The 13,220-nt window shown below is 32.6% G+C and overlaps 1 protein-coding gene across 1 annotated transcript in view; it reads left to right on the forward strand.

The window, feature by feature from the left end:
- Positions 1-13,220, forward strand: part of LOC105626073 (potassium/sodium hyperpolarization-activated cyclic nucleotide-gated channel 3) — a 155,606-nt gene that overhangs the window by 128,964 nt on the left and 13,422 nt on the right. The window contains exons 5-7 of the mRNA XM_012207387.1: positions 2,744-2,907; positions 4,230-4,366; positions 5,154-5,297. Of these exons, the coding sequence (XP_012062777.1) occupies positions 2,744-2,907; positions 4,230-4,366; positions 5,154-5,297 (445 nt within the window). The remainder of the gene's footprint in view (positions 1-2,743; positions 2,908-4,229; positions 4,367-5,153; positions 5,298-13,220) is intronic.

Here is a 13,220-nt window from a genome sequence, read left to right on the forward strand (position 1 = left end):
CTCTCCCCGCACGCGTGTGTGTAATGGTTTAATTATATTACGGTAGCACTTTGCTGAAAAAAGAGAAGGAAATAATTAAATTATTCAGTTTGAATGTAGCAATTTGTATCATAATATACCATGTTAAGATAAATGTTGCTGCAAAAGATGGCTCATAATATTATTTTACATCTTATAAACATTAACTATGCATATATTTATGCATTAGAGATTTCATATTAAGATAAAATTTTTCGAATATTGCGACAATATTAATGTAACTTTCAAACTAAATTATTAAATTTATGAAGTTTATAATATAAAAATATCAAGCAACATTAAATTTATAATATTTTTCACAATTTTCTATAATGCTGTTTTGTGATAAAACAACAATTTAAATATTTAATAATTCTCAAATATGTTCTGCATATACAATATATTTCAAATACTTAAATATATTAAATGTAGTAAAAAGAAATCCATTATTTTTGCATGAAATTGAATGGAAAAATAATGGATTTCTTTTTACTACACCTAATATACTATATTTTCACGAATACAATTATATTCTTGGCGTACCAAGAAATTAATCTATGATAAATATTTCTTAACATTATTGCATTTCTAAAATAAACAATGGATTAAATATACGTCAAAGAAAATTATATCACCGTATTAAATTAAAGAGATTATTCAGCATAATAATTAGTTAATAAAGGAATATATGCAGCCATAAATATCAAAGAGTAATTAGACTTATACTCATCCATATGCATGATTTCACCGTCGCCATATTGTGCAACTTTGTATTATCCATCGTTCCTGTTAGACCGCAGAAAAGTTGAAATGTTTTACATCGAAATGGACTACCGGTATATAACTTCGACGCGTCTCATATCTGATTGAAAATTCCAAAGTTGCAAAATTAGCACTACGAGTTTGTTCATTAAACATCACAATTTGCGGCACAGATGGCAAAGTTACCAATGTCCATCGAAAGTGTCCACCTCGCACACTCATTGATCCTTACTTTCATCGTACATTCGGAACTAACTAAAAACATATAGTATTATGAAAAGTAATCTCATCATGTTTCGCATACGATTCAGTTTCAATCTCTATTTGAAAGCGTGATTAATTATAGTATTCGTATTGATTCAATCTAATTTGTATCGACAATCTCAATTCAAATTATTGTTTCAAAACAAAAATTTAAATTTTTATTTCTCTTAAATTCTTACATAGAGATCTTATTTCGATTAATTAAATATAATTTTTTCATCTTATGATTGTCTATAATAAGTTTTGCATTATAATTAGATAATATTATGTATTTATATTATTATGTCAATTAATTATTTATGTAATTATATAACTAATCAGATAAGACATTATATAATATATATATTAGCTAATCATTAGATTCAGCTACAACCTCATCTTCTGCGTGCGTGTAATATATACTACCGTCAGAAAATTTAGGATCAATGTGATATAATTTTAAAATACATAATTTATGGTAAAATTATAAAACAAATAGTGCAATTCTGGTAATTATTTTTTACTTAATTATATCTTCAGGATCATATTATGCTGCAAAAAATAAAATTGGATTCAGATATTTTTAATAAAAAGAACTTAAAATTAAGTCTTTAAAACGCTTGATCTTAAATTTTCTGAGGATAATTATATAATCACTTTTTGTATGTTTATCAAAATTTAATAAAATTTATTATTATTATTTGTCTAAAACTATTATTGTAATTTGTACTGAATCAATCAGAACTGTAGATTTTTGTATCGAATAATCAAATGTTACAATAATTTTTGGACCATCAACAATGTCTACAAACGATTCCTTCTCTTTAAAAGCACAAAGCAGAAAAGTTTATTCTGCACTTTTACCTAATCTTCCCGAGAGAAATCGTCCCTCTCTTTCATCGCTATAAATCTCCTACTACTTCTTCTGCGAAATAGTGAAAAATTATCCTCGTTCTTATTCACGAGAGCCACTTTGTAGACTAATGATTCTGTAACCGGTTAGGCGGATCAAAAATGTGAAATAAACTTATGTATCAGTAGCAATAAAATGTAAAATCATACTATTCGCAATCAGCATTTGAAACGTATAATCTATCTTGTTTCTGTACGAAGTTAATCCCAATTTCTAGATCGAAGTCTCACAATATTAATGTAATAATAAATTATTTATTCTAAGTTAAGTAATACGCACACAAATATTCTTTATTAATTAAATAATTTGACTGCATAAAATTGCATGCTTCATAAGAAATGGATTAATATAAAAAAAAAATATAATAATAAACTATTCTTTAGTAAAATCAACATAAAAATATTTTTGTTTAATATATTTTACATAAAAATATATATGTATATACATATAAAGATATATAAAACACACACACACACACACACACACAAAAGTTAAAAAAGATTTTACGAAATCTGGCTTTAAAGATTCACAGTTGAAGTGAGAATTGGATCAAATTTTGAAAATTCATTTTAACCGAGATTGCAACCAAATCCCTACAATCCTTCCTATTGATTCAAGATATGAAATTGAGAAATGATTTGATAAAACGATTATTATGTGTAAATAAAGTTAAGTAAGAAGAAATCTTAAATTGCGTTAAAATCAACGCTTCTAAAACTCAAAATTCACTTTTTAAACAGTAATCCGCTACATGATACTAACTGTCATTTTAGATTTATTTTAATATATTAATTTTTCTTATTTCAGATTCTATTGGGACCTCTGCATGCTCCTCCTACTGGTAGCTAATCTGATAATTCTGCCAGTCGCCATTAGTTTTTTCAATGACGACCTAAGCACTAGATGGATAGCCTTCAACTGCCTTTCCGACACGATATTCCTTATAGACATCGTCGTCAATTTCAGGACGGGTGAGTGTCATTCGATCGATTTACTTGTTATTAATTTCCCATTATAATAAATTCTCATCACTTTAATTGGAATTCGTAATAGAAGATTTTTAATTCGCAAACGTGTACTGCTGAGAAATTCCAATTTAATCTTTCATATCAACAGGATTTGTGCAAGAACATCTGTGTTGTCGCAGTAACAATTAACAATATTAGTAACGTCTTTTGAAACTTTCATATAATACTATTAGGTGTTGCTTATACCATAGTATCTTCGCAACATACAAAATTCCATTTGACATTATATTTCGCATCATTTCCTCACAATAATCGGCATAAATTATGATGTGTCAAGAATCAAAGCATTTACACACATTAGAATATTTTACAAAAATTCATCTTTTATACATATACGTGATAAAATTTCTCAAGACTTAATATAAAAAAATACAAAAGTTAAATCTCAAGTAAAAAATACTTAAAAAAATACATCAATCATATTCTTATCAAATTTTTCTAAAATTATTTTTTGATATCTTGACTTGTACAACTGTGCAAAGTTAGAAATACAAATTTTGAAAATTACAAAATTGCCGTGCCAATAATAAGTAATTTTTTCTTCTTTAAGAACAAGATCAACGATATTTTCTTTAAGAATTTTTCCAATTTTTGTATTTAAGATTTCAAGAACGATCTACCATTTTGGAATTTTTTCTTTCGTGCAACTCCTTGTTACGTTCCCAAGTATAAGATACCGGTGAAAACAGACACAGTGCAAGATGGATCATCTATTTGCGCTCTTGCTGATCTCGACAATACACAATGACAATATTATTAGAGGAAGAGAATACTCCTAACTCCTTGACATTTCGTTATTACCAAGGGATTAATTTGAAACGTGTTTGAATCGGTTTCGTAAACACGGAATTAGGTCACGAACTGCGACCGATGGAAATTATTATATTATATTGCATATCGCTTTGTCGATTCGCGATAATTAAAAATTTCTAAGCTAAATTTTTAATTATTTCGGCATCCTGTTCAAATATTTTATAGCACGGAACAGTAATATTCTTAATAATTACTTCTTTTTTTTTATTTATACCTTATAATAATTCAATGCTTGTTTTTTCCAATTGCTAAATTAAAGTATTATATATACATAATATATATATAATGGATGCATCAGATGCGCGAAAACGGTAACGTGACAAACTGTCGAATCGATGGCAAGTCGCCAGAGCGTGAGATAATAACATTAGCGTTTTTCCGGCAGTTTGAGCTTCGCAGGCTTTGGAAAATCATTGATGTGAAAACACCGGAGTAAAATTCTTTCGTTGCAGGTATAATGCAGCAGGATAATGCCGAACAGGTGATACTGGATCCGAAGTTAATCGCGAAACACTACCTCAGGACTTGGTTCTTTCTCGACCTCATCTCCTCCATACCATTAGACTACATTTTCCTCATATTTAATCAAGTAAGTATGTCTACGCAACCTTATTCCTTGTTAAGTAAGTTATTAGCTCGCTGTTACACCCTTTATGACAGAGCTGGGCTAGACATGTACTTGAAATATTTTTATTTGAAACACAGTATTGTAAGACAATTATATTTTGTATTGTTTCAACATTTCAACGGAGCACATACAAATATTTTGTATTTTATGGGAGCATATAAAAGTATTTTGTATTTCAATATTAATACACAAAACAAAAGATTGAAAGTATCTTGTATTTTCTATTTCCAATACTAAGATTGATATTATTATTATTATTATTTGAATTACAAAGTATAAAAACTTACCATTTTTCGATTTTAAATACAAAATACATAATATTTTCATGTGCTCCGCTGAAATACAAAATACAATGCCCTGTTTTATGAAAAATCATCAAAATAACTTTCTAGTTTCTCTTACCAAATTAATAAATAATACATTTTCATGTACGTACATTTTTCACGATACATATTTAATTAATGTAAAAAAATACTTTTAATTCTTTACATCTCTAGAATAATATGCTAAATATAAAATTAAAAAGAAATAAAATAATAAAATTTTAAAGATCTAAAAATACAATAACACTAATATAAAATAGATATGTCGTATAATATATTATATTGTATAAATATAAAATTAATGAATCATGAAACGATTTTCTGAATAATTTTCTGAATGATTTTCTAAATAACTTTGGATATTTGCACACTTGTTTACTGACATTCGGAGAGTCAAATATTACAGTAACGAAGAAATTCGCAAGTTTCAGGACTTCAGCGAGTCCTTCCAGATCCTGCATGCTGGACGTGCTCTCAGGATCCTCAGGCTTGCAAAACTGTTATCACTCGTTAGGTTACTACGTTTGTCAAGACTGGTGCGGTATGTCTCGCAATGGGAAGAGGTCTATGTGAGTGTTCTGCTACTTACTATACAGCACTGTTCTTATTTTGTAAACATACGATACGTGTAGTTCGTGTATAATTTACGTATATAAAAAAAAAGAGAAAAGGAGAAGCGTTTGGTGACCTTTAACGGATTCAGGAAGCTGACAAACGATTTTTTTTCTCCTACGAAATTACTGCTTTTCCTGTAAACAATGAAACTTAATGAGTTAATTAATGTCGATTGTCAGTTTTTTGAATCTATCAATTGCAGAAATCAGCTTCCGCATTTTATGTGGGATATTAAATAATTATGTCTATGCCTGTGATATATAGTCGTTGTAGAGAATCGAAGGAAATAAAGGCAACAAGTCAGCCCACTTTCGTATCCTTACCGTGGATATTTCGTATTTAATCACAGATGACTCATCGAGTCTTACTAACAAAGTTCTCATGTCAGTGGTGGATTCTGTCTGACAGGCAATCTTTTTTATGAAGTTTTCTTGAATTTGCACTCATTAAATGAGAATTTCATTCTCACTATGTGCAAAGAGTCTCCCTTTGTTATAAGATTTTCATCAATAAAGTTTAGTCGATCGAATATATATGTACAAATCTTTTTTAGGTATATGCAGCGAAAATAGGATTCTTAACAAAATTACTTTTTCATCGTTGTCGTAAATGTCTCAGTCCACCACTGCGGGGAATTTTTTCGAACTGGGCTCTCAGATGATTAGATTATGTTTCGCTTTCCGTTGCTGAACATCTAATAAGTGTCCCCACGGCTCTACTCAATATATCCTGTGATACCTCGAAATTTCCACTCTACAAGAAAGTCTCCAATCCTTCCGTCTATCTTTCTCTCTCACGATAATAATAATCGTTAATTAGAATCAGCTGTTCCCTTGCTCGATCATTTCATCGCACCGAGAGGAGCATAAAACAGATAATAGTTGTAACAATAGGTAATACCTATAACAAACAATTCGCGGACACAAGCGGAGAGATAGCGTGACGAGCAAATAGAGGAAAAAAGATACACGTGCACGTGCGATTGCGTGTACCGCAGAATCATCGTTAATATCATCGTGAAACTCGATACAAAGAGAATCTCGTGACACAATACGACAACATTTTATTATATTTTTCATTGTCATTTCGATGCACCGATAATTGTTGTTGTTCGCTATTCGTATCTTACTCGTTACTTTTTGCTCTCGTTTTAACGCACATGTCGATTTTGTGCACGTGATGTAATGGTACGACGATTCGTCGACGGGTAAGTAACTGTCCTCCCAACAAATGTATATATATATATATATATATATATATATTCGATAATAGAAACAATGCGTAAACGCCCATTCTTTTCATTCAATCGGAGAATCATTTCGAAAGATAAAAGAAATAACAAAATGAATAACAAAAGGTAAAAAGAACAATCTTTTTGTTTTTATAAATGTCTTCCATAAATTCGCGTCTATTTTATTTTACTGCAAATATATCTCGCTATTTCTTCACTAAATGTTTAAAAATTTAAACAAAGTACTGCGAAGTGGTTGTTGCAGTTATAGAATAGAAAAATTGTGAAACATGTATATTATTACAATAATAAGAAAATGAGAAGAATCAAATAACGTTTATATAATATTCGTGTATACATGTTGTATATCTCGCCAGAATTATACGGCAAATGAACTGCAAGTGCATTAATTGTTTGAGTGGGTTAATTGGATTGAGAAATTATTGCTACCTTTCGGTGCTTCCGCACGTCGGCGATTGTGTTTACGTGGGATAACATTTTTGTGTTACGTTATTTGTGCTCGCGCTATTAGCGTAAAATCGTGGCACAGCGAAGAGACCAACGAATCAATCAGGCTTTTCGTCCAATCGAGATAGCAGTCTGTCATTCGCTCAAAATCTTATTACGCTTGCCTTGAAACGTTACTATTGCCTCCCTCTGCTTTTTCCTCTCTGTTCTGTTCTGTTGTACAAAGATATATGCTGAGAAAAAAAAATGTATGCGCGAGGGAAAACTGCGTTCCAAATACAATAAACTCGTCACGCATCCGGGTATAGATATCATTTGAACAAATTAACTATAGTTTGTCAAATAGCAGCGAAGAAATGCGCGAGGCAAACGTACCGACCACAATGCGATCAAATATGATGTCGAGAATCGCTACCCCGTTCTATTTCTTCATCGAATTCACGATAAATCATTTTCGTTAAATTGGGAATAAAATGTTTTCTCAATTAATTAACGCAAAATTAAATCAGTTCTTATACCGCTTTCGGTGAAAATATTAATGGATTTTGAAAGTATGCCAACGACAACAAAAATAGTAATTTGTGGCGCCACTATTCATAGACGCTAATAGAAGGAAATTGAAAATGTAGATCTATTTAAGATGAAACTTAGCCAAATATTTTCCATTCATCTTCTCTTCTTCATTGTTATTGATGTCGTTGTCATACTTATTTTTGAAGTGTGAGGAATAAACTTTCACTGTATATCACATTTCGCGTTAAAAAAATGCGCACTGATAGTTAATTTATAAATCATTTCGCATGATTATTCAATCAGAGTTGATTTATCATCTCTTTAATGGGCAGACTATAAAATATACGGGTTGCTATATTTGTAGTGAAATTATTTTAATTTAAACTAATGGTTAACTATTAGCTAATTCGTCGTTTTATATATTTTGCTGTATAGAAAAATGCAAACTTGGCATAAAAAGACTGTAAGTGCAAAATAAATAAAAATTTCTTTTCACAAAATATTTAATTTATTCAAAAAAGTATTTTATTCAAAAAATACACTGTAAAAAACAGCACTTACAATTTTTTATTTCAAGTTCTTGTATTTATTATCAGACACAATTCATCAACATTGATATAACAAATCGGACGGTTGTCTTTCATAATACACATACACAACATATACAATTATATGTTTATCCACCGTTTCAATGCGAGAACAGAGCCGACAATTTATCCTTTAATCTAGCAGCGAAAAATCTTTATATCGAGTAGATATACATATATAATATATCCTGAAAATGAAGATACATGCGTGATTATCACGCCACTGTACACACAACATTATATTTTGCAAGGATCCTAAATCGTCTAATCGAAAAATATTGTCGTCCTCTTACATCCACTTTCTTAAATAATCAAGTGAGACACAATATAACAATCCTCATATCTTTCCTAAGTATTAAATCTATTTTATAATTGCGTAAGCATAGTTGTAAGTAGTAATTGTAAGAATTGATCAATCACAGTCAAATTTGAGGCAAATATTTGACTGTGATTAATCAATTCTTCTACAACCATTTAACCTAACCCCCACACTTACGCAATTGTGGAATAGTCTCTAAATTTCTTAGAATGAAATCTCACTTCAAAAAAGTAAAAATACTGCCACTATTGAAAAAAGTGAAAATATTTTTATTCTTGAATAAGAATGGCAGATTTTTACTTCTTTTTAGAGTGAGATTTCATCCTAGAGTAAGATTCACTCCAAACGAAAGAAATCTCATTCCTTTTTTAATAAATTTCACTCCAAAAGAATGAAATCCCACTCCAAAAAAATCTGCCACTTTCTTTTCAATAGTGGTAGTATTTTAACTTTCGCGCGAGTGGATTTCACTTTAAGAAATTTAGAGAGTAGGCATCACACAATTTTTCATATCGTCACTGTTGTATGAATAAAATACAATCTTGCTTATATCATCCATCCACATGCATACACACTAACACGAACAGGAATCTTTTAATTCTCAGACATACACACACGAGTACAAAGAAAACAATATGTACAAATCGACTACTAGCGTACTGCGAGAACACGTTTCCGAATGGGTTTGCAGATCCCCCTTTATCAACAGCCGGAGAGGCACTACGAGCGTCGGGCGACACCGCCCCAACCAGACCGAACCAGCAAGGTGTGCCTGCCTAGTTACCCTGAAACCAAGGCCAATTGCCCTTACTTGATTCAAGCGTTCGTTAACACAAAACTCAATGTGTTTCTACGTATAAATATATCTATATACGCTAGATCATTATTATTCACTACTGTCGTTTCTTTCATTGTTACTCATTGATTACGATTATTCTAATTACCGTTGCCGTTTTCGTTTGTGGTCACCTATCTCTCGTTTTTCATTTTGAGTTTCATAGAGAACGTGCATAGTCTTGTCGTGTAATTTACAATCTCCGGTACGAGAAGTTATTTTTCTTTTTACACATATAACACACCCGACATACTTAGACCCAGTTTGTGAATTGTAGCAGAGCCGATCAAGAGCTTTAACATTGTCGGGGAGTTCCATGTTCTGTAAAAAGTCATCGAGCAGAGAAAAGACTATGCCTACCATTTGATCAATTATTAAAAACTTATTACAAACTTACGGAGTAAATTGAACTCCTTCCTTGTCGCGCGACTTCGTTAAAGTTTGAACACTACAAACTCGAACAGGCAAAGCGGAAAAAGTCTTATACTTTAATTAATTGATCGTAAGGTAATGGAATTATTGAAATTGTCATTTTGGTTGAAATTAATGAAGTTACAGTATAACTTTATATTTCATACAGAACTAAACGCTATAGTTTTCACGGAAGTCAAATAGCTTTCATTGCGTAGAACACTTCAACAAGCTCTTGATCAGTCTTGCCCTTAGTCCCGTAGTCCTGGCGATGCGACGTGTGACATGGATCACAGATTAGAAGATGCGATATTAGCTGAGAAGAATTCAGTATGTATTGATCGATGGAGAATGATAATGCTTGCAGTATTATATCTTAGTGACGATGTTTTTCTATAACTATATTATTAAAATCCATGTTTCACCGACTAGCTGATTCCTCGCCAAAGTTCTTGAGAACAGTTTTTTGATATGAGATGTTACCTTGTTTTTGTCGGGTTTTGTTGGAAAGTTCCGTTCTGCTAGGTACTAACATGAGTTTGGTTACACGAATAGTGTCATTGTGAATTGGTCGTGTCGAATATTCGATCGCGCGATCGCAGGAACGACCGACGTTCGTGCCGATCGCTGTTGAAACGTTCGTCTCGAATTTCTCGGCTCTCGATTATCGCCGACCTCATAAGCCGCATAACTTTATTGGCCTGATACGACATAGATGCGCATGTACATTACCGTATGAGTCAATAGCGATTATCGACGTTCTTACAGTGACGATTTGCATAATCTAGATACGTGTGCATGTAAATGTACTGATAGTATATACATTTTTTAACAGATGCACCATTTTTTGACAATGGTAGCGCATGAGGTCACGGTGATGATGAAGAGCCAAGAGTTCATTTGTCGTGGATCTTATCGCCGCATTCAATTAGCGCGTGATTATGAAACAGGAAATATCTTTTTAAAATTCTTATACAATGTGCAAGAATAAGCTTCTCTTGATGGAGAATTTCTGCGAAGTATTCGACACGAACTACTCAACAGACAAGAAAGTTGGTTGGTCTAACCGTAGGTCTGCCTGTGAGTGTTAGGTGTTAATTAACCCTATCTGTCCAAAATTCTTGGCGATGTGCCCGTGTTCAGTGTGTGTTCCTAGTTTTGTTTACTCCCGACAATTACTCCTCTCCTTGTTCCTTCCCTCGAGATAAACTTCTAGCGAGCACTCCAGATCCCACCAATTATTTCGTCCCTCCCTCATTCGCGTTCCGTTCTGATTGCCTGTTGTTTCGTGTTGTCTAGATATGCCTGATTTAACGAGGAGGAAGCGATTCCGATTTCGTTTCTTTTTGTTTCATTTTGACATTTTACTTCCGCCAGGACGGAGAGTACAATTACGCAGACGCCGTCGGTACTTTCCTCTGCCCACGTATGTATCCGTATATCATCATATTTTTGTTCGTTTGTTCTCTCTTTTTCTCTTTCTCTCTCTCTCTCTCTTCTTTTTCTCAGGAGCACGTTTATATTATAATGTTATCGACGATATTTTCCAGCGTTCTTTTTCCGCCGTAGACGGTCATTAGATATTCATCCTGGCCTCCACGACAGGAGCGAGAAAAGTACGCGACAGCGTGCGATCTTTTTAACCATCTCGCCATCCGATATACACGTAGCGGATATGACGTTTCCTCTCTTTCGCGTGCGTCTTTCGTGTCTCCGCTCTTGTCTCGAGAATTGCTGCTCCTCTTCGCGATCGCACAGCGAATCACCAATGACGCAGTCTCGTCTCGATTCGATTGTGCAACGAGAAGAAAATTTTCCACGAGAGAGATGCTTCTTACGTGTTGATTCTCCTAGAAAGCGAAGTGTAACATTTTCTGGAATACATATGTGTACCTATATATATAAACGTACATCATAATGTACTATCATTCATGTGTGCATTCCATTTTTCGCGAAGAGAGACAGGAAATAAGGAGAGAACAGTCGATTAATCGCGCAGACTGAATTTGAAAGAGACGATTCTTGTTCTATATGTCTTCTTTTATTGTACAATATTTTTCATATTGTTCGCCGAAAGAAATTCGTCATGCATTAGATTTAAATGAACAATGAATCAATCTAAGGATTTAAAGTTACGATTGCCCTAATACTAAAGCTTGTCATCCGTCTTAAAAGAGCAAAGTACAAGATGTATAGAGAAAGATGAGAGGTTTTTTTTATATTGATATTGTTTTAAGTTGAAGCCAATTTAATTCTAAAAGTTTTTTAATTTTTCTAGTTATTGTTCAATGAAAAACTTTTACACTGAAATATAAAAAAATAAATACATAATATAGGATTCATAAAGATAGAAATAAATATCACGTTTAAATGAAATAAAAGAAGATAAAAAAGATAACAGGTAAAACAACAAATTGATTTTCTACCTTATTTATTTAACATTAATAACTTTTTGCTGTGTGAGTTGTATTATTATTGTTAATTTTGTTTTTTTTATGTTCTGTATATTATGTATTTTTATGTTCTATATATTATGAAAATGTGATTTATTGATTATGTCATCAAATTTCAGCGAGTCAAACAATTCCTTCATATATATGCGTATTATCTTCTTAATCAACAACGCGTTCAAAAATTCCATCCTTATATTCGTTCTTATTAATTAATTAATTAATTAGAAAAAAAAACAGCAAAACGTAGTGCTCTTTGTAACGAGTGCAAAAGCTTTCTGCCCGTGGCACGTATACACCCTGTTTCCCTTTACATCGTAATTAAATCAGATAACAAACACGAGTGCCTTTGTGAGCACGCACATTAGAGTTAACAGCCGCACAGTAGCAAACCGCCGCGATAATGGTCGGGGCTGGTTGCATTCAACGTGGCAAATTAAAACGTACTCGCGTGTATACGCATATTAAGAGACAATAAATCATGACTGTCATGCAGAAACGCGCGATTGTACGTCCGCGTAATTTTCGCGACGTGTACTTGACAAATCGCGCGTTTCTTGTCGCGTACAATTACTGAGATGTATACATAAGATGTAAAGACGCGACAAAGAAATGTTGTAAGACATCGCGATTAATGTGAATGTATTCTTGTCTTACGTTGACTATGTTTTATAATCTCGATGTGCGACCATGTACGATGTTCTTTCACTTCGAACTACATACATGCGGTAATCTCTTAACGGATAATTTTTCAAGTTTCTTCTGCCTTTTCGTGACTTTTGCATGGAATTTTTCAGAAAGATGGGAGCGATTCTCCTTTTGTCAATGTTTATCTCGTCACAGACTGTTTCTTTCAGCAGAGCAGCGATGCGCGCACATTGCCCCGGGAAGAGCAGAATTTTTATATTCCACAGTTATCACATTTGCAGATTTTTCTCTCTCTTTTTCTCTTTCTCTCTCTCTCTCTCTNTCTCTCTCTCTCTCTCTCTCTCTCTCTCTCTCTCTCTCTCTCTCTTCTCTCTCTCTCTCTCTCTCTCTCTCTCTCTCTCTCTACTACTACTAC

Source organism: Atta cephalotes (assembly GCF_000143395.1).
Source record: "Atta cephalotes unplaced genomic scaffold scaffold00001, whole genome shotgun sequence".
Classification (NCBI taxonomy): Eukaryota; Metazoa; Arthropoda; class Insecta; order Hymenoptera; family Formicidae; genus Atta; species Atta cephalotes.